Here is a 24,137-nt window from a genome sequence, read left to right on the forward strand (position 1 = left end):
GTTGACACATTTTATGTGCAGTTTTTATGCTTTTTTTGGTGATGATTTGATATGGTTTTGCTGCAGATCTCACTCTTCCATTGAAAAGGGTGAATTCAAAATTCCATTGAAATCTCCACACACACAAAAAAAAAGTAACAACAATTGACATGCTGCAGATTTCAATATCCACATGGCAGGTCAATTTCCACAACTAAGGAAAAAAGCTAAGTGTACATTACCTGAAATTTGTCTAATCTTTGCTGGTACCGTATTACGCAGCGTTTTTTGGTAACAACCGTAAATATTCTGCACTGTGTGCCGGCACACTTAGGCCTAGTTCACACGAAGGTTTTTTTTTGCGGGTGTACGGGCCGTTTTTTTGTGTTCCGTATACGGTCCGTATACGGAACCATTCATTTCAATGGTTCCGCAAAAAAAACCTGAATGTGTTCCGTATGCATTCCGTTTCCGTATTTCCGTTCCGTTGAAAGATAGAGCTTGTCCTATATTTGGCCGTAAATCACGGGTCGTGGCTCTATTCAAGTCAATGGGTCCGCAAAAAAAAAAAAATGGAACACATACGGAAATGCATCCGTATGTCTTCCGTTTCCATTACGTTTTTTCGGAATCATCTATTGAAAATGTTATGCCCAGCCCAATTTTTTCTATGTAATTGCTGTATACTGTATATGCCATACGGAAAAACGGAACGGAAAAACAGAAAGAAAACGGAAACACAACGGAACTTAAAAACGGAACAACGGATCCGTGAAAAACGGACCGCAAAAAACAATAAAAGCCATACGGTCGTATGAACTAGGCCTTACTCTTAGTTTTCAAGCTTTTGTGGCTTCCTATAACTTATCTGTTCTAACACTACTGAATAACAGCCCACCAGATCTCACCTTATAATTCTAAATGAAGAAGATATTTTAGTTAAAGGGGTTGTCGGAAAATAATTTCAATTGGGCTGTGTAAAACAAACCACCTGTTTAAATTGTCCTAGGTACAGCAAAGAGCTCCTTTCTTAGCTGTTTCAACATGCACGTCATGCACATCATCACTGCTGTAGGCCAATCAGTGGCCTAAAGGTAGCCATACACATGGGATTAAAGTCGGCCGGAATGGCTGATTTCGGTCATTCTGGCCAACTGTTATTTGAAAAACTAGCTCGATTGATCGTTTAAGATGGCTAACAGCAGAGTGTTGTCTGCCAAAAATGTAATCTGTCGTGCTGGAAAAAACTTTGTCCGAAACTGTACGCTGATGGCATGATCAGCTAATCACTTGCCATCAGTACCAAGAAGTAAGTTTAAAAAATAATAATAATAATGACTCCCTAGTCATCTAGTTTAGCTGGTGGGATCATTCATGCGGCTGATCATTAGTCCATTCAGTGGTCCATGCTGCTCCTAATGCATTACGTCTGAGGCCATTGATTGGTCTGCAGAGGTGTCATGCATGTTGACAGGACATCACACTTCTGGAGTTTCCGATGGTTGCTCTTTGCTAGACCTGGAACAGTTTAAGCAGGTGAGTAGTTTTCTTTTTTTATTTTACACTTTCCCTGGCTGACTAGAAATGACTTCCACTCTCAGACAACCCCTTTAATGATAGGGACTTTCTTAACTTTTTTTTTTCAGTCCTATCTTTGAAGAGGATACTCCATCAGTAATGGAGATTGAGATGGATGATCTTGACAAATGGATGAGCAACATGAAAAACAGTAAGTATTTCATACTCAGTTCTTTTATCTTTATTCAATGAAATTGCAAGGTTATCTGAGCGAATCAAGCAGATACCCGTAGATATTTTATTTCTCTATTTGCCTCATGAGTGCATGTTTTTATATCACTTATCTCTATGGTGGTTTGTAATATTGCTTTTGTTAGACTGCATATTAGCTGTGAACTGGTACTCAATCATTTATGTCACAAGTGATTGCGCATAGATTAAATACAATACGAATCTGCTTCAAAAACACTGGAATTTTGACTCTTAACCTATAAAACAAAAATTGTAATCTGTCCTATTACTGGAGACTGGCATATAAATAACTACTGCACATTGACTACAATGTGTGATATTTATCAGAAAATAGACAAAAGCATCTAACACGGATATGGATAAGTCTATAAGGATCTGAGTCATCCATCCTTTACTTTTTACAATGTACTGCCCCGAAATCCACATTGAATTTAACAACAATTCACTTCCATGAAACCATAATATGGTTTCCTTAACCCAGTTCACATATAGTGGACATTTTTGGGCCAGATTTTTAGGATCGGTGCAGAAAAAATAGCATGCTACTTATTTCAGGTGGAAACACTGAGAATTAGCCCCACTTAATGAAACCCACAACACATCCTTTGTAGCAGCAAAAATGTATGTATTTACAAGCTGTTCTGCCACGGTGCGGTAATGGTATAGCTGCATCTTGACTGCCCCATGTGAATGCCCCCTAAGGGTTTATCCACACATGGCAAAGTTTTTCCTTGTGGATTTCTTTTCGGGTTACATATGATTTTTGATGCAAATTTAACATAGCTGTCTTCCTTTGCAATGTAAAAAAATACGACTCTAAAAAAATCAGGATGCCAGGCCACTGTTACTAAAAAATGTTTAAAGGGTTTCTGTCATGAGAAATAACATTATGTATCTGGCTGACATTAGCGATGTGCTGTCAGCAGTACATAACATTATGCTTTATAACTCCCTGCCTGCCGCCGTGCTCTTAAAATATAGACTATTAAAATATGCTAATGAGCCTCTAGGTGCTATGAGGGCGTTGCTGCAGCACCTAGAGGCTCTGTCTTCTCACCCTTTGGCACGCCCATGTACACTTGATTGACTTTCGAGTTCTCCTCATCATCCCGTAAATCCTGCGCAGCCTATTTAGTATTTGGCGCAGGCACAGTGAGTGAAGGACGTGCTCCTGCTGCCAGCTTTACTCCCTGCGCCGAATACTAAACGGGCAGCGCAGGATTTACGGGACGATGAGGAGAACTCGAAAGTCAATCAAGTGTACATGGGCGTGCCAAAGGGTGAGAAGACGGAGCCTCTAGGTGCTGAAGCAACGTCCTAGAGGCTCATTAGCATATTTTAAAAGTCTTTATTTTAAGAGCACGGCGGCAGGCAGGGAGATATAATGCACACTGTTATGTACTGCTGACAGCACATCGCTAATGTCAGCCAGATACATAACGTTATTTCTGATGACAGAAACCCTTTAAATTGTTTCAAATGTGTTAAAATATATTACAGTCATGAAAAAATAAAGTTTTTAATTCTATAGTTTTATGTGTAAGGGCACAATAAAAAAATATCTGGTCCTTAGAAGGTCTTAACCCTTTTGCTGCCAGGGGTGTTTGGACATTTTGCACCTCTGGTAGGCAGGACAATTTTCACAGTTTTCACATGTACAAATAAAACAATAATTTAAAAAATCAAGCTAACCCCCTCCATACCCATATATTTTTTGACAGTAGACATCCAGCACATTTTCAAAATGCAAGTTTATACACACAGACACCTTCATGCAACTTTGCGTTAAAGGGTAATTTTTCATAAAAATTGCTAAAAAGTTGATGTTAGAGGTTAAAAGTGTGCCCCGAACAGAAAGTAATATGCATCACGCCTCTTATAACTAAAAGGTTAACATGTACAGAGTCCATACATACCACTTAGGCCTAAATTTACTTGCACGTATCTTCATAAAATGACCAGAACTAGAAAGACCAAAAACTTGGTTTTAAATTGGAAATAAAAAAAAAGTAGCAACTAATAAAATACAGAGTTTACAGCCCTTGAAAAGTGCACCCCCAAAACCGATGTATTTCCTGAAAGCGGACAACCAAATGATTGTAGTTGCCTTGGTGGATTGCTGGCAACCATGTCCACCATCATGTAAGGGCTCATGCACATGAACATACTTTCTTTTCGCTTCCATTCTGGGTTTTTTGGCGGACCGTATGCGGAAACAATCACTACAATGGGTCTGCAAAAACAACGGAGGGTACTCCGTGTGCATTCCGTTTCCGTATTTCTGTTCCGCAAAAAAGTAGTGCATGTCCTATTATTCTCCGCAAATTACAGTCCGAGGCACCATTCAAGTCAATGGGTACGCAAAAAATAAGGAACACACACGGAACACATCCAATGTCATCTGTGTTTTGCGGATCCATACTGTAGAAATGCTATGCCCAGCCCATATAGCTCATGTGTTTGGTGATTAATAAGTTACTATTTCCCTTTCCGATCCGCAATTTGGATCGCATACGGAAACCATACAGATATGTTTTGTGGAAAAACGGAACTGAGGAGGACTTAAATCAGAGAAGAAAAAAAACCTCAGATACGGACAACGGATCCGTGAAAAATGGACCGCAAAACAACAACGGTCGCGTGCATGAGCCGTAACTTTGTGACAAACAGGAATTGTTTAAAAAATGCATCAAAACATACAATTGGACCTAAAGCTCACATCCAAGAAGAAGTTTACACATAAAACAATGTAAAAAAAAACACATTGAGGTGTGCAAATCTCATATATACCACAACCATATATACAGTGTGATGCGAAAGTTTGGGCAACCTTGTTAATCGTCATGATTTTTCTGTATAAATCGTTGGTTGTTACGATAAAAAATGTCAGTTAAATATATCATATAGGAGACACATACAGTGATATTTGAGAAGTGAAATGAAGTTTATTGGATTTACAGAAAGTGTGCTATAATTGTTTAAACAAAATTAGGCAGGTGCATACATTTGGGCACTGTTGTCATTTTATTGATTCCAAAACCTTTAGAACTAAATATTGGAACTCAAATTGGCTTGGTAAGCTCAGTGACCCCTGACCTACATACACAGGTGAATCCAATTATGAGAAAGAGTATTTAAGGGGGTCAATTGTAAGTTTCCCTCCTCTTTTAATTTTCTCTGAAGAGTAGCAACATGGGGGTCTCAAAACAACTCTCAAATGACCTGAAGACAAAGATTGTTCACCATCATGGTTTAGGGGAAGGATACAGAAAGCTGTCTCAGAGATTTCAGCTGTCTGTTTCCACAGTTAGGAACATATTGAGGAAATGGAAGACCACAGGCTCCGTTCAAGTTAAGGCTGGCAGTGGCAGACCAAGAAAAATCTCAGATAGACAGAAGCAACGAATGGTGAGAACAGTCAGAGTCAACCCACAGACCAGCACCAAAGACCTACAACATCATCTTGCTGCAGATGGAGTCACTGTGCATCGTTCAACCATTCGGCGCACTTTACACAAGGAGATGCTGTATGCGAGAGTGATGCAGAGGAAGCCTTTTCTCCGCCCACAGCACAAAAAGTGCCGCTTGAGGTGGGCTAAAGCACATTTGGACAAGCCAGCTTCATTTTGGAATAAGGTGCTGTGGACTGATGAAACTAAAATTGAGTTATTTGGCCATAACAAGCGGCGTTATGCATGGAGGAAAAAGGACACAGTATTCCAAGAAAAACACCCGCTACCTACAGTAAAATATGGTGGTGGTTACATCATGCTGTGGGGCTGTGTGGCCAGTGCAGGGACTGGGAATCTTGTCAAAGTTGAGGGACGCTTGGATTCCACTCAGTATTAGCAGATTCTGGAGACCAATGTCCAGGAATCAGTGACAAAGCTGAAGCTACGCCGGGGCTGGATCTTTCAACAAGACAACGACCCTAAACACTGCTCAAAATCCACTAAGGCATTTATGCAGAGGAACAAGTACAACGTTCTGGAATGGCCATCTCGGTCCCCAGACCTGAATATAATTGAAAATCTGTGGTGTGACTTAAAGAGAGCTGTCCATGCTCGGAAGCCATCAAACCTGAATGAACTAAAGATGTTTTGTAAAGAGGAATGGTCCAAAATACCTTCAACCAGAATCCAGACTCTCATTGGAACCTACAGGAAGCGTTTAAAGGCTGTAATTTCTGCAAAAGGAGGATCTACTAAATATTGATTTAATTTCTTTTTTGTGGTGCCCAAATTTATGCACCTGCCTAATTTTGTTTAAACAATTATAGCACACTTTCTGTAAATCCAATAAACTTCATTTCACTTCTCAAATATCACTGTGTGTGTCTCCTATATGATATATTTAACCGACATTTTTTATCGTAACAACCAACGATTTATACAGGAAAATCATCACGATTAACAAGGTTGCCCAAACTTTCGCATCCCACTGTATCAACATGAGCTTGTGCTCTTACAAGCACTAGCGCAGAGGCCATGCAATACAGTATATGGTCATCATTAACATAATTAACATATGTGTTAACATCTATACTGTACATGGCAAGCTACATCTAAGTTGCCAAAATCTAAATTTTCTAAAAACGCAAAACATACCGTGTATAAAAATATAACCTAATAATTAACTCACACAAACAACTTCATACAACTTTGCAGCAAACAATTAATATTAGCAAAAATTGGACAAAAATTTCTTATGATATATAAAATATAGTCTGCAAAAAACTTTAAGATGTGAGGAGTCCATACATACCACACATGTCTACATTGCTGCAAGTGTTAAAGAAATGCAAACAATGCCAACTTTTTTGCTTGCAAGTATTGGGAATTATGTAGCATAAAATTTACACCCCTCTATACAAACTGTAATCCTAATTAATGATGGTAACTTCCTAAACCTCATATAACGCATTAACTAAGGCTGCTTTTAGATGGGTATAATATGGGTGCTTTATTAGGCTACATGCAGCGGTTTTTGTCTGGCAGAATCTGGGCATATTTTCTAGGTAACAAAACCACTGCATATGTAGATACAATAGGGTATATAGAACAACAATATCACTGAAGCTAGTAAATGTACCCTTTAAAACGTCACTATTAATTAAATATAAATAAAATAGAACCCACAAAAAATGTAGACAGACAAATAATAGTAGATAATAGGATCACTGGGACAAATGGCCCAATAGGACTAAACACAATAGTTTGAGGGAGATACAGGAAAGGTTACCGCTATGCGGTTACTCACGGTACCGTTGATAAGAAATAGAGCAACCACTCACGATACCAAACATCTCAGGTGGGATAGTTTGGAACAGGATTAGTCCAGGATAAGGTCAGCCATTCATCCTGGATATTCTTAGATGATAAAACGAAGTACCCCAATTCTGGAGATGCAGCTGATGTTACATATTTATCCTGTGGTCCTAATGGATTTATTTGATTCTTTATGATCTAATTTCCATTTAATATATATTTAATTAGGTCTAGGATAATTTTAGTATGTTAGGTATATATATTTTTGGCAGTCATCCCTTCTGAGCCTGAGCCTGCGGCCCTCCAGCTGTTGCAAAACTATAACTCCCAGCATGCCCGAACAGCTTGAAATGCCTTGGCAGGATCTAAGGAGAGCTGTGCTTAAAAGAATGTCCACAACCCTCAATGAACTAAAGCAACTATGTAATGAAGAGTGGGCCGGAATGCTCCGGAATGATGTGAGGCACTTATATAGTCATACAGAAAATGATTACTTCAAGTTATTGCTCCTAAGGAAGTTTTACAAGCTATTGATTTATAGGGTGTACTTAGTTTTTCAGATATAGCTTTTCCATTTTGGCTTCATTTTTGTTGAATAATTAATGACATAGTGGAATCTCGTGTGGTGTTCAACTGAGGTTGTATTCACCTAATTTTAAATGATATCCTGATACATAAAACCATAGAATTCAGAGGGTATACTTTGTTTTTCTCATTAAACATATAACGCTGTTGTGATTACACACAGATGTACCTGATTAAGAGGTTAGCACAACCTTGAAATGCATTGTGCGGTTTATATATATATATATATATATATATTAGTCACATCCTCTGACAGCACAGGAGATTTCAAAGACTGGCGTAAAACACTGGTCTTTGATAAATCTCCCCCAAACACATTTTGCCCATACTGAGGGGGCGCATCTTTGGACTATGAGAAACAGGATGGTCATTTTTAACAATTTGCCTGCAATCTAGGCCATTCTGATCTCGCTGTTAGCAGGTGTTGGAAGGAATGGTTATTAGTGATGAGCGGGAGGTGCCATATTCGATTTCGCGATATTTCGCGAATATTCGATTGAATATTCGTGTTATATTCGTCGAAATCGAATATTCGTAATTTTTCCAATTATCGCGAATAATATTGCGATTTTTTTATTTTAATAGTATAAGGCAACGGTATTTTACGAAATTTCGTAATATTGCTCTAACTCCGTCTTTTAGAATATAACGAATATTCTAAAAGACGAAGTTAGAGCAATATTACGAAATTTCGTAAAATACACATATAGATTGTAATTTAGCTAATACAGTGCTATAATCATTATTTTTTTCTCCAATTTTTTTTGCCTCTTCTGAACTTAAGTTTTGTAAAATATGTACACTGTTAAAAAAATTACTATAGCAGTATATTAGCTAAATTACAGTCTATATGTGTATTTTACGAAATTTCGTAATATTGCTCTAACTTCGTCTTTTAGAATATTCGTCATATTCTAAAAGACGAAGTTAGAGCAATATTACGAATATTCTAAAAGACGAAGTTATAGCAATATTAAGAATATACGTAAAAAGTTAAAATCGCAATTCGATTATTATAACTTGAATTAATCGAATTGCGATTTCAACTTGGACCTGTTTTACTATGGTTGCTGCTATATTCCATATTAGTTAATTCTAGCCCATTATGGAATATAGCAGTGCTAAGTTGAAATCGCCATGCGATTACTTCGAGTTATATTAATCGCATTGCGATTTCAACTTGGACCTGGTTTACTATGGTTGGCTTCAATGGCTTGGTAGAAATAGCGAATATGACGAATGTATTCGTCATATTCCACAAAACAAAGATAACAAATGTATTCTCCATCTTCGTTTTAGCTACCTATTCATCAACTTCGCGAATTCTAGCAATCATATAGGAAAGTTGACTATAGAGACAGCTAAGTTTAATTCGCTATGCGATTATATTACTTAGCTTTTTTTTAAAATAAATAGAATAATTATAATACCTGATAATTATTATAATTATTCTATTTATAAAAAAAAAAGCTAAGTAATATAATCGCATAGCGAATTAAACTTAGCTGTCTCTATAGTCAACTTTCCTATATGATTGCTAGAATTCGCGAAGTTGATGAATAGGTATCTGAAAACGAAGATGGAGAATATCTTCGTTTTGTGAAATATATGACGAATACATTCGTATATTCGTTTTGTGGAATATGACGAATACATTCGTCATATTCGCTAATTGTACCAAGCCATTGAAGCCAACCATAGTAAACCAGGTCCAAGTTGAAATCGCAATGCGATTAATATAACTCAAAGTAATCGCATGGCGATTTCAACTTAGTAATGCTATATTCCATGCTCATGGAGCGTCTCCATCACCATGGGAACGTCTCCATATACTAGAATGTACTGTCGGATTTGAGAATTACGCTGAAATCGCAATTCGATTATTTCAAGTTATAATAATCGAATTGCGATTTCAACTTAGCACTGCTATATTCCATATTAGGATAGAATTAACGAATATGGAATATAGCAGTGTTAAGTTGAAATCGCAATTCGATTATTATAACTTGAAATAATAGAATTGCGATTTCAGCGTAATTCTCAAATCCGACAGTACATTCTAGTATATGGAGACGTTCCCATGGTGATGAGGACGCTCCATGAGCACGGAAGTCGGCAGGAGCGGCAACGGGCACTGAGCATTAAAAAACCCCCAAAAAAACGAATATTCGATTTCGCAAATATATAGCACTATATTCTAAATATTCGCGAAATCTCGAAATCGCGATATTCGAGAAAAATTTTTGCAATTCGAATATTCGCGCTCAACACTAATGGTTATATGAGGGCACACACAGCTAACAGGCTCCAGACAGCCCACCAGTACAAAGTATAATTTGATCCACCGACAAGCTCAAGCAGCTCTCACAGTTATAGCCACTGAGGAAGAGGATTAACCCTCGAAACGCGTCTGGCCTGTTTTTTTGGAGAGGACCAACTACCCATCTAGACCTAGGAGGAAATCAAAAGAAAGTGCATTAGAGCAAATCGCTCCCTATACTGATCGACACAGACACTGATCCACAATTAGAAGGAGATTTGGAATCTATCGTGAGTGAACACGAGAGTCGCCGGGTGAATGACACGCAAACCAGACAAGGTTTGATGACGTCAGAGGACGGCCACGAGACGAACAAACAACGCTGATAGCAAATATCGTCTTCACTATATCCAGCGGTGATACACAGCGAGCCGCACCGAAGCCGACCACCCAAGAGCAGTGAACTTTACGCAGGGGAAGGTAAGAGGGGGAGCAACAGGGGGACGCCCCAGATGCAATCCCTATATACTAACACCTAACCCCAACTACTAATATTCAACCTCCATATTATTGTGATTGCTATTTCTTAGAATTAATGACAGATATTGGGAGATTAACAGATCCATCCTAAATTTTCAATCTGCTTGTCCGGATACCTTTACCGCATGAGGATTCTCATCACATTGAACACTACTTTGATACTTTGTTGCAGCATTTTTTACTTTTTTACTTTTTTACTTTGACACTAACCTTTGGATCTTATCTAATCAGTTCACTCACACTATGGACACTTTTTGAAAAGTTTTTGATAATTTGACCTATTGTTATTCGCACATAATTCTATATTTTATATTTTGTATATTTTGATAATGTATTAGATATTCCGGACATCAAGAGATTAGCGAGATTGAATAATAGATAGAAATATCAGTTATATCCATCAGATATACTCTCCAACAATTTGTGCAAATATGTTTTTATGTTATGTATGTTATTAATATAGTTTTAACAAAATTTTGTAGAGATAAACTATTGACAGTACACCAGGTGGTGAGTGCTCATTTTATTTATTACTCTACTTTAACCCTTTTTTTCTGGGTGGACGGGTGAACCACCCATAAAATAGAGCACCATTACCATACATCAGATACGGGTGAGCCACGATATACATCCTTTCCTTTCAAGCTCTCACAGTTTGATTGTCCATTATCCAGACACAAGTGGCACCTTTATTACACACCTCTGTCTCTTGCTGGCATAAGCAGGCGGAAGTTTGGTGTCATGGCGCCCATTACATGTCCTGTTATTGACAGTCAGCCACCATTGCCTTCTTTTACAATGGTGTTGTAATTGAGAAACCGGAACTGCTATGGACTGGAACCTTATCGTCTTTAGTGATGTATCCAGGTTCTGTTTGGGATCCAACAACAGTCGGGATTAGGTGTGAAGTCCTCATGGTGAGCGCTTCAATCCTGCCTTTGTTGTGAAGCAACACACTGTCCCAACTGCTAATGTGATGATCTGGGGAACCGGCAAATGACAGTCGGTGGCAGGATTCCAACTCCCATTTTTCAGCAGAATGCTCACCCACACATGGCAAGGGTTTCCCAGGAATGACTCAGATTGCAATTCTTCATTGTCCTATAAATCTACAGATCCAGCAGCAACATATGTGGGCAAATGTGCCACAGGATAACCATAGGGAACTCCATGCCTAACTGTATCTCCTCTTGTCTCTAGAGGTGGCCCAACAGAGCCTCCTCTAGAAAACTCTGCAAACATTTCATCAGTGATTAATCTGCCTGGCCCAATGGCCCTGCCCACACCACTCCAATTTGTACAAAAATTTGTGCATAAATTGCCTTGAAAAAGTCACAAACCCAGGGTCTGCAATGTTTTTATGTCAGTTTTCCAGCATAGGGGGATGATCAATCTCTTCAACTGTCATATTAATGGGCTTCAGGTTGTACCATAACATAGTCATCAATGTCTGATCAGGGAAGGTCTGGTTGGTGCAGTGCCGTACCCTCTTTGTAGTTTTACCATTTATAGCTTTAAATTAAATATCCTGGTAACTTTCAGTATCTGTATACCGTTATCTGCTTGCATTGTGACATATAGTGTATACCCCATTAGTTCTCTATATCTTTAAAAATACCACACTGAATTACTTGATGCTGTGCTCTGTATTAGCAGGTTGTCGCTTGTCTGCCCTTGAAGAAGAAAACAAATTTCACACAAGGTAAAGTACAGTTGCATCATGCTACCACTAGGTGGCTCTAGCCAAAGGAAGACTTTAGATAACAATTTGGATAGATGCAAATGATACATGATGACCAGGATAAAGTGTGACTGTCATAAACTACTGTCTTATATTTGAAAATTAGTATTGAGAAACACTAATATGGTGGACGCTATAGATAAACTTGTTGCAGGCAAATAATCTAGATTTTGTAATAACTAAAGGTCCTAAAAGGCTGAACAAATGTTGCCCCACGTCATTGTCCTGTGTAAAACGTCAGCTGATAATTTGAACAATTAATTTGTAATGAGGCAATTATTTGGCCGTGTGAATGTCCTCAAACGGTGGCAATTGACACCTTATATTGTCAACTGATGTTCATTAAGGTGGATTAACACACATAGATAATCGGGTCCTGCGAATGCTTGTTCCCGACAATCAGCCTCTGTAAAGGTACAGCAGATTACTCAATGAACGAGCGAAACACTCATTTATCGGGTTAAACTGTCGTTCGTGTAGGCCAGTAAATTATCGTCTCTGCTGTCTAAACAGCGATCTGCTGCCCAGAAACAATGCAATGTATGAGGACAAGGGATCGCATTAGCAATCCCTCGTCCTCATACTGTGAAGGTGATCACTACATGTAAAAGCAGAGCTTCAACTCCACTTAATGAGCCGATGACTATCGGGAAAGAACACTTCCTTCTGCTGCTCATCTGGGCCGTGAAATGAGCCAAAGTCAATCTATTAAAGTAATAAATAATAGAACACATAAAATCTGTTAATACTTCTTTTTTGTGAAGTTCAACACTAACATATACTGTATAAGATAATATAGATCTAGTCAGCTGTTCATGGATGAAAAATTATTATCAAAAGGTTTGTGAGGATCACATGAAGAGTATTAAAAATGGTACAGGATGAGACTTTAGCCAATTACCTCTTACTACATATCATAAATGAATTTTCTCTGCGCTTTATGTCATCTTCATAAAAAAACATAGGGGGTCATTTATGATCAGAAACACATCTATATTAGGCATATTTCTGGCGCAGATTGATGCGCAAAGGTTTTTTGCCCTGCAATCTGCGATTTTTTTCCCTACTCACGCCAGGTCTAAAAAAGGAGGCCCATGTCATTCATCATTTTCTACACCTGTTTTAGGCTCAGAAAAGGGTCTAAATGTAAGCCAGCTAGGAAGCTAGCCGGCTTACATTTAGACCGGCGTTGAATATGCCGAAGTTATGTAGAGGCCCCTGCCTCTACATAATTTTGGCGGGTCCACCACCAGCGCCGGGACTTATTAAGGCTGGTGTCTAAAACGCTGGTCTTAATAAATGACCCCCATAGTACAGTCCATTTTGCTTATTCGAGCCCACTTTGGGCTCTTGTTCACAGCATGCTCTGATCGTTTGGTTGACAATAGACTCTCCCGGCTCTTCCGTATATGTGTATTTAATGGGGAGAAGGGAGAAAGCCAATGTCAGATACTTCTGGCGGCAGCTTATCTACCGGGAGAAGAAAAGAATCTAATTTCGCCTGATTCTTCTCTCTACTGACAACGTCTGTTAGGGAAAAGTCAGGAGCTTCCCACGCAAAAATTAAATGGCCAGCCGAATTCGAATATTGCCCCTGCTGCTTATCAGGTACTATTTTTTTTATGTCACAAATAACATAGTAACATAGTACATAAGGCCGAAAAAAGACATTTGTCCATCCAGTTCGGCCTGTCATCCTGCAAGTTGATCCAGAGGAAGGCAAAAAAACCACCTGTGAGGTAGAAGCCAATTTTCCTCACTTTTAGGGGAATAAAAAATTCCTTCACGACTCCATGATATAAGGTACAAATTATATATCATTTTAATATGACATGTTCGATCAGATGCCGTCTTACTGAGCTATTCTTCACTAGAGGCATTGCTTCTAAAGGGGAATAACTCCATAATAATGAACTGTACAGAGACGCCATACACATCTATACACCACCACTCCATGTTCGTTCTCTGCATTCAGCTGCTTTCCTCTACATGGAAGCACTGATTGCTTATAGTGGGCGTCTGTGCCATAGGGATAGCCTATTTATTCCATCACAGTGCACTACAGAGATGCCTTCCTAGATCTCCTACAACATTATTAGCAGTCCGTGTGTTATGTTCATTTGGTAGTTCAAAGAAATTGGAGGGAAGAGCGTTAATTTGTATACTTTTTTTTCATTAATTACACCACCTTTCCTCAATGGCATCCTAAGTGGACACCTACTTTGTCTATCCTTGCTTCCGGGCATTAGGGTGACGTACAAGCTACAGGAAGGTATTTCTGGATTGTCTTCGTAGATGTGATTCTTGCAGACCAGGATACCAGATGTTGGAGATACAGTAGATCTGCTTACCCTTCTTTAATCATAACGCCACTAAATGAAAATGTGGAAATCAAATATTAATTTGTGACCACAGCACAAGAGAGCGCTTGAATCAAAGGTTGTGAGTTGTGCTCATGAGAAGGGGTGGCTTCACTAATCTACGGCATCACTAGGACACCTTTGGTTGTCTAATAGGTCATCCTATACTTCTGTCCTAGTGACAGATCTCTTTAGCCTCTGTTACATATTATGACAAGATAAAGTGGCTGGCCGGTATCTATTTCTTATAATTCCAAGCAGAGCTATAATCCTATCCTGCACTGGCCATATTATGACTACTCTGAAATATACAGCCACCATTGCGGTTTGTATGGCATCTTACTGCCTCGATAAACAGGGTGATTATGGAATAATGCCTGCTTCTGTCTACACTCTCGGTGCGCTTCTTGGGCTATAATTAAGGGAATTGTTTTACTACTGCAGCATTCTCAACGTTTTTTCACTTTGCCCCATATTCCTTCGGCCTATGAATGTCCTCTATTGTCTCTTAGATGTTTAATTTTCTTAGTGACTTGTGAAAGTAAACAGCGTCTTGCCCGGTAGTGTAGACTGCTTTAGAAAGCACTTCATACTTGACAAGTCCTTATTATGTGTCTGAATAACAGCAGTCGGAGAGACTGGCACCCACAATGTATTTCCAGCCAGTTTTCAAACCTCCTGCCTCCCCCATGGGATTCATTAAAGACAAAATCAATCCTTCCACATCCAGCGCGCACCCCTGTTGCTAGGCAATTATTTTACAAAGATTGCTGGAGCACAGGCTGGCGCAGAGTCAATTGCATCCTATATAGCATCCTTCCATTAGCATTGTGCGGCTGTCTGTGGTGTGGGCAGAAATGCCAATAAGAGCACAGCGTCTCCAATGCATGCCGCGTCTAGGCTTGTTTTCAACATCAGTCTCAAAGAGGCATGAACAGAAGAATCTACCTCTAGTAAAATCCTCTCTATTGGCAGCCTGCTCAGATAGACATATCATGCAAGAAGACGCAATCCGCGCCAGGCACTGGTGTTAGGATGATTTAATGGTCCAAATAGATCTGTAATCTTCTGTACAGTTCAGCTCACTCTGATCAATACACTAATAGAAACTATTGATTGATTGTTGGTGGACTTATGCATATGGTTCAGGTAATATTGTGTGTAATACGCCTGGAGTATGGAGGTCGTACCCCATCTATCTTCATGTAAATTTCCATTTCATGTGGCACCTTTGTGTTTAAATGATGATAACATTAAAGATATATGGGGAACTCTATATACTATGAGAATGGAATGCCAGTAAGGCCCTGGCCATATCATGTAACAGGGCAAATGATACATAAGGTACAAAATATTAAACAAAAATAACTATGGAAATATATGTAATATCAGGCGCACATCTATATATTTTTTTCCATTTAAAAAAACATTTGGATCCCTTTCACATATAAACAGGACCCATCACAGTAATTAAAGGTTCTGTATGTTCACATACCAATGAAAGCGAGTGGGGATCATCCTAAACTACTCACCTGATGCTGCTCTTTGTTGCTATAGGAACAGTGCATTGTTCAGTGTGGAACCATCAGACGCCCGGTTGTCAGGATTCAGTTTCCAGGATACACAGTAAGCAATTGTGTAGAAGCATGATATAAGCTTACAGCTCAACATGTTGTGATGTATGTTAGGAAGATGGAATTGTATTCTCCAAATGTTTAGCTCTTCACCAGTCCATACAACTCAAGATCCAGTTCACTTAGCTTTGGCAAAAGTCAATTTCAAGTGTGGCATGTGAATCCATCCACTACATCCTGGCAAATTACAAACTGCTTCTCTGAGGATATATATTAAGGGGGTCATTTATTAAAACACCAGTCTTAATAACTCCTATATCTGGCGGTGAATCCGCCAAAGTTTTCAAGAGGTGCAGGCCTTTACATAACTTCGGCACGTCCAGTGCCAGTTCTAAATGTAAGACAGCTTCCTAGAGAATAGGAGTGGAACAATTTACTAATATACATCTATTTAAACTTTTGCTTGTAGACCTTTATTATATCCATACAGTAGCCTCTCCCTAAAGAAAAAAAATTATACGGCCCATTTTATTCCTGTAAAATGCCTCCATAGGACAGCTGGGATAGGACTAAACATGGCATCAGTCATGTGCGCCGTCATGTGACCCTTGCAAGTATCATGTGACCTTGCATTCATTTTCACTTCCCAGGTTTCTAATAGGTGAATTGTAGTGTATTGGGGAGCAGAACATATACAGTATATACAGTATTACTACCTGCAGCAGCATCTCATCAAGTTTATTAACATCACAACATCATCTAGAGATAGGCAGCAATTTTACAACATCACCTAGAAACAGGCAGCCATGTAGAATACACAGAGTAATGCAGTGACTGTAATAACCACAATACAAGAGATGATTCCAACTATACTTATCACATGAATGTGTCCTGTCTGCTGACCCGGCACATGTATACCACACTGCTGCTCCCTGAATGACAAATCTCAGCAGTGGAAGTCCAATGAATGAGGCTTCCACAATCCCAAAAACAAGTTAGTGTTGGCCGCAAGTTGGGAGAAGGTTGCAGAGAAAGTCCTGAATGAGGAAAATAAAGATGTTTCATGGACACCACTGATGAGTGCATTTTTGTGTGTCCTGTTGACCTGTTAATAAACTCTATATTGGGAAACCCACATTTGCAAACCATTTCAAGAACTTGGTAATATTTGGCAGCTATATCTTATCTAGGATTTCGTTACATTTCATCATCAAGCCTAAAAATCCAATTGTATTATTGTATACACCTCCAATTTAACCCTTGTGCCCAGATTAAGATACATGTTTGCTCTTACATTCTCAAATGTGAAAATTACTCAGAAACACAATTCTCTCTAGTTGGGCCTTTTAGATTTAGCAATTGTGATTTACAAGCTTCTCTGCCCTGAGTGACAGAAACCTGTATTATTCAAGATACAAACCCAGACAGGAACTTCACATTCAAGGCAATCCATTAGAAGGATATACTTATATACCCTTGTTGTCTAACCACAAGGTCACTGTGCTGATGGGAATAGATTAGTTTACAAGAAAGCCACAGAACAGATTAGAATAGAACAAATGTATTTTATACAGTATTCCAGTTTGAGCAACTGAAACCATCGCTGTGGATAGCTGAACATAGATTCAAAGATTTAAAGTAACCCCCCGGTTCAAGAAAGCAGCACCGTAACCTCCTTTACATGTTTTTAGTTGTCGATCCTCTAATTCCCAGGTTCCTCTACTTCCATCTAAGATGGCTGCACCACTTCTCAGACTACCTGATGTACACTGTGCATCGTAGCCGAAAACACCTGCTACTTGTCCAGCCCTGCTCTTGGATTGGCCAGCACTGTTCACAGGGGCGTAACTATAGGGGAAGCGGCTGCTTTGGGGCCCTGACCCCGAAGGGGCCCATCCAGGAGGAGGAGGACTAAAAGATTTTGTCTGGGCCCCCTCAACAGTATTACATAATGAAATTATATACAGTGACAGTATAGACACTGTAGAAAACGGATGGAACAGCTGCCGGGCCTGGTCTGAGAGAGCGATCTTTACTAGCCACAGGAATGGGGGCGGCAATATGCTGTGGGGCCCAGTCATTTCTAGCTACTCCACTGACTTCTCACATGAGCAGTTCAGGACAATACAAGGGTAGGAGGAAATGTCTTGGTCTATCAAATGTACAGCATTCAGTAGGCAATCAGAGGAGCGGTGCAGCTACCTTGAATGGCTGAAGAGGAGCCTGAGAATTGGTGGATCTGCAGCTAAAAGAATGAAAAGGAGATCGCCATGTAAAAGTTCTGTCAATGCCCTGGTTAATGTGGGAAAAAAAATCTTGTCCCGAAGGGTTGCCTTAAAGATCCCAGATGAATCACATTTTTTTGTTTTTGTTTATATTGTATACCATATGCCGTCTAGAATCATGACTGGGATTTTGCTGTAAGATTGGTCTCCTCAACCAAATGGCTATGCATATAATGCAGGAGCAGACCTAACAGGACACCTTCAGAGATTGGGTAGTTCCCATAACTAGTGGAATGATTGTGATATTAGCAAGTTATAATTTCATAATTTTATGTTGCCGATCTCTATAAGGCCTCTTTCACACGGGCGTGTGCGCCCCGTGGTCGTGCTGGGGCCAGCAAAATGCGGGCCGCAATGCACGAGCACAGTCCGTGGGGCAGCCACAGTGGATCGCGGACCCATTCACTTGAATGGGTTCGCGATCCGGCCGTTCCGCAAAAAGATGGGACATGTTCTATCTTTTTGCGGAACGGAAGTACGGGACGAAACCCCACGGAAGCACTCCGGATTTGCGGACCCATTGAAGTGAATGGTGCAGAATGCTCATGGAACGGCACCCGTGTATCGCGGATCCGCAAATGCGGTCCCCAATACGGCAACGGGGCTCACACGCCCGTGTGAAAGCGGCCTAAGACTGTTCCAAGAGAAAGTTGCCTCTCTGGTGACTGCTGGAACAGCACAGGGCTCCGTTCACCTCACCCCATGGATGGTGCACTTTGGTGACTACAACTACGACTTATTTTTTATAGAATTTTGACAGCATTTTTTTATATTAAATAAAGGCGTTTTTCCCAAAGAGAGAAATGCTCTTCAAATGAAGTAATAACTAAGTATGATTTAGGCATGATGTTCCAATTGCATGTTGCTACTGTGATACATAGACAATGAATGTAACCTCTGCAATAGATCTGACCTTGCCTACCTTTAATAATAAATGTATCTGTCTGTTTTGTAGTGGAGAGACCTGATGCTTATTCATGAAGCCTATCCTTCTTCACTGTTCTGCGACTGCAAGTGGATGTGATCTCAAGATATGACATCTCCGAAGTTACATATCATTTTTTAAAATAAATTTTTGTTATATTTTTACAACTAATGCCACATGAAATGCAAGAACAATCAACAGATAACGGTCTTATCTCGGACCACCCTATTAACTACAGTGCTGCTTGCCTAGTACAGTTGCCGCTGAGCTCAGGTCAATAATTTGCATCCAGTGGCCGACTGGCCATAGACCCTGGAGAAAAATTTCCCAGTGGGCCGATACCCATGGGGCCACAGAGCCCTCCTTACTGCCTCTGGCCACTCCAGGCACATAATGATCTGATGCTCTCAATATTAATTAACGCTGTATTGCTGCCCTCGGGATAGTGATATCGTTTAATATTGCAGCGGAGTATGGGATCCCATAGCTCTCTACCCCTGTAATCCTCATAGGACACAGGCCACTATATGAGGCAGTGTACAAATGATGCAAGGACGCAGGCTGAAAGGGCCTGTGGTCTGCACCTCAGGATGGGACTCAGGTATTTTATTCATTTCCTTCTCCCCTTGGCCACTTGGGGAGCATACTATTGGGGCACTATAGGGGCCATTGCTATAGGCAGTCCAGGCTTCTGGGGAGGTATTGTGTGCTGCACTGTGGTATTTGGTTCTGCTCAGGCAGTATTTTGTGTTGCCCTGCCTTCTGTCAGTTTGGACCTGCCTACATCATGGGGCCAATTAATTTTTTCCCAGGGCCACTTTAAAGGGGTTGTACAGCCTGTTTATATTGATGACCTATCCTTAGGATAGGTCAGAGGTAGGCAACCTCCGGCACTCCAGCTGTTGTGAAACTACAACTTCCAGCATGTATATTTGCTCTGCTCTTCTAAGAACTCCCATAGAAATGAATGGAGCATGCTGGGAATTGTAGTTTCACAACAGCTGGAGTGCCGAAGGTTGCTGATTCCTGGGATAGGTCATCAATATCTGATCAGCTATTTGAAGAGGTGCGAGTGCTGCTTGCTCTTCATTACGGTAAGTGTTGTCTCCCCTGTAGCAGTAACATAATTACAAGTGCCGACTCCATTTAAGTGAATGGAGCGAGTATTTGTAATTACATTGCGCTTCAGAGACGACGGACCGTGTAATGAAGAAGAAGCAGTGCTCGCATGGAGCTCTTCCTCCTCTTCAAACAGCTGCTTGGCGGGGGTGCCGGGTGTCAGACCCTCGCCGATTGGATATTGACCTATCCTGAGGATAGGTCATCAATACAAACAGGCTGAATAAGCCCTTTAAGTTCCCCGTCCGTCATGTTTGTATCTCTATACTGACCCCCGTATCACAGCTGTGCACCCGCAAAATGGAAGTTTGATGCATTGAGAGGGGACTCCTGAGCATGTGCACATGATGACGAGGACTCCAGGAGCAGGGAAACAGATGAGGATAGAAATGCAAATTATGGATCTGAGCTCAGCAAGTGGCAATGCTATTCATACAGTACTGTAGTAAGGTCCCTGGTACCCTCAAACACAGATGTATACAAGAAAAGAATAATACAGTTCTATATGGAAAACTGTCAAGCTAAAAGTATTAAGGATGTCTCTAGGTCCATTTCATATATCATGAGCTATCATACATCACCGGTTCATAAAAAAATGGTGAAGGAACTGAACAAAAAAGTAGAAAGAGTTTAATAATCACTGAAGGCAATAGGTGAAAAATGATATAGGTGTCAAGGGGAAGTGATAAACAGTGTTTAAAAGCCAGTACTTACCTTTAATTTCAGCTTCAGATCATCAATCCATTCCTTCATGACTCTGTGGGTGACAGGAGATTGACTTCTGCTTGGATCTGTCTATTCTGGCCAGAGGCCACATGCCATAATAATGCAATCTTCTGTCCTCTGTATATAAATCCTGCACAATGATTTTTTTACACTGCACAACAGTTATTCATTTTTCAACCCACCCAGGACTCTTACAAACTTTACAATGAAGTTAGAGGTGTAACGATGTAATAGTTGCCCCAGGTGCTGGGAGCCAAGGGGGTGCAAACTATATCTTTAGCATAGCAGAAGGAAAGCTTAGCTATAAATCTTTATGTCTGTAGTACTTTCCTTATACGTGTTTGATAAGTTAATTTTTTATTGAGTACAGCCCCACCTACCAATTCATCCATACTGTAATATGCCCAACCAAAGTACCCAGGAGACCAGACACGGTTCAGTATTCTTGATCCTGGTGGCAGACTTTCCAGTGGCAAGCAGTACCTATTTAATCTTCTCTGTACTCTTGTGCCAGTTTGTTGTAGCAGTAATGGTTTTGGATGCTGGCAGACATGGTGCTACTGACTGGGGCATTATCTGTTTTTGCATTTTCATTTTTCACTCCTTGTTTTCCCAGAGCCATAACTTTTTTATTTTTTCATTTATATGGCCTTAAGAGGGCTACATTTTTATAATAAGAAGTTTTACTTTATAATGGCACAATTTAATATTGCGTAATATGTACTGGAAACTGGAAAAAAAATATCCAAATGGAGTGGAACTGGAAAACACAATTCTGACACAGTATTATAGATTTCATTTTTACTGCATTCCTTATGTGGTAAAACTGACATGTTACCTTCATTCTCCAGGTCAGTATGATTACAGCAATACCACATTGATATACTTTTTCTTGTATTTTAAAACTGAAAAAAAAACATTCTGACCGCCATAATTTTTTTTACAGTTTTGTCTACGGAACTGTATGAAGGCTCATTTTTTTGCATGGCGATCTGAACTTTTTATTAATACAATTTGGGAGTGTGTATGATTTTTTGATTACTTTTTATTTGATTGTTTGGAAGAGATGAAAAAATGGCGAATTGGCTATTTAGATTTTTTTCTGTTATGGCACTAGCTGTACAGGATAAAGGCTCATGCACACGACCGAGTGCTGGCCTGGCCCATGCTGCGGACCGCAAAATTTACGGGCACCGACTGTGGGGCCGCCGTAAGCAGATCGCAGACCCATTCACTTGAATGGGGTTCCCAATCCGCATCCGATGGGCCGCGCCACAAAAAAGTAGTGCATGCACCACACCGCATCTCCCGGATTGTAGACCCGTTCATTTTAATGGGTCCGCATCCGTGATGCGTGGTGCACACACAATACGGCCACAGCCGGGCACCATTTATTTTTTAATAGTTTGAGCATTTTGCCGCGGTGCAAATAAAAATAATTTTTATTATTTTTAATGTGGGGTTATTAGAATTTCTATATTTTTAAAAGAAATCCAATTTTAACATGCGATCATATGATTACTTCTCCTATAGACAGCAATTAATTACCATTGCAGCCTATGGGAGTTCTATTATGTTCATATGGACCCTGCTTCGGATGGACTGAGGCTACCACAGCAAACCAACTCCTACCTCGATCGCTGCACAAGGTAGCGGTTCATACTCCCAGGAAAAACTGATTCAGATGCCATTGTCATAAATGACTAAGGTATCTAAATGACTAAGGTATCTAAATGACTAAGGTATCTAAATGTCTGTGATCTGCATTTTTGCTGTGCTCCGGAGCGGGCACATCTTTAAAGACCCGTCCAGTGTCGTACATGTATAACACTGGTCAGGAAGGGTTTAAGACAAGTTTGCTATTTCTCAATTTTATAGATAATTGGGGTCATTTACAATGGTCCCTACTCCAGATACTGGTGTAAAAAAAAAAGATTTTTTAAATGCCATTGCATCTAAATTTAGTCACAACTGGCATTTCTACCACTGAAAAGGGGGCATGGTGTGGGTGGGGCCATCGGCTGCAGCAGAATTATTATCAGTTTGACATAAATGATTAATTAAATCTACGCCAGCTATGAGATGGCATCAATTTTATTATAGGCACACTGACTGAAGGAGGATGTTCTTAACTCTGATGAGGCATGTTGTAATAAATTAAGGCTCAGGTTTCACACTAGCGCTTTTAGATCTCTCTGCGTTCCAGCATTGCTGGAAGCTACCACATTGCCATCCGGCCCCGTTCACTATAATGGGGAGTGGCGGAGATACGGCTGCAACCCAGCAAATATGGCAGTTTTTGTCTGGGCTAGTCTTGCCATGTTTGCCGGGTCACGTCTGGATCACATACTGGTCTCCATTATAGTGAATGGGCTGGCGGGTGTCAGGTAAGGTCCAGCTTGCTGGAGATGTCTAACGCTAGTGTGAACCTAGCCTAAGTGCATCATTCAAAGGCGCAGGGAATATCAAAACCAATACAGCAAATGTAAGTCTTTGATAAATGAGCCCCATTATCTTTCTCACCCTCCTGCACCTACATTCTCTCATCTCCAAGAGAACAGACAAAAAAGGAGTCAGGAGGGGGCACCAGAGTAATTTATATAAGGAGTAATTGACTTAGGCTACTTTCACACTTGCGTTGTTGTTTTCCGGTATTGAGATCCAGCAGAAGATCTCAATACTGGAAAAAACATTTACATTTAGTCCTCATACATTCTGAATGGTAAGAGATCCGTTCAAGATGCATCATGGGATTATAGATCATACTAAACCCTATTCACCTAACTTGAACCTACTAATAATAAAATAAAATAAAAACACACATGGACACAACCTATAATGGATACATTTAGGCCACAACCAACTTTATTAAAGAACAGCTTAATATTATATAACCATATACATTCAATTAATAATAACCACTGATTAGACCAGCCATAAGCTTGGCCTAAATACCTGAATCAACTCGTCCGCTCGCCACTTATTGGTGAACGACCTTACCCCTCC

The 24,137-nt window shown here is 40.0% G+C and overlaps 1 protein-coding gene across 1 annotated transcript in view; it reads left to right on the plus strand.

Annotated features, from left to right (window-relative positions):
- Positions 1–20,093, plus strand: part of TMEM154 (transmembrane protein 154) — a 45,910-nt gene extending 25,817 nt beyond the window's left edge. Inside the window, exons 4-7 of the mRNA XM_044300346.1 lie at positions 1,626–1,708; positions 12,058–12,103; positions 16,060–16,128; positions 19,317–20,093. Coding sequence (XP_044156281.1) covers positions 1,626–1,708; positions 12,058–12,103; positions 16,060–16,128; positions 19,317–19,329 — 211 coding nt within the window. The 3' untranslated portion in view covers positions 19,330–20,093. The remainder of the gene's footprint in view (positions 1–1,625; positions 1,709–12,057; positions 12,104–16,059; positions 16,129–19,316) is intronic.
- The last annotated feature ends 4,044 nt before the right edge of the window (positions 20,094–24,137 follow it).

This window comes from Bufo gargarizans, chromosome 1 (genome assembly GCF_014858855.1).
Source record: "Bufo gargarizans isolate SCDJY-AF-19 chromosome 1, ASM1485885v1, whole genome shotgun sequence".
NCBI lineage: Eukaryota > Metazoa > Chordata > Amphibia > Anura > Bufonidae > Bufo > Bufo gargarizans.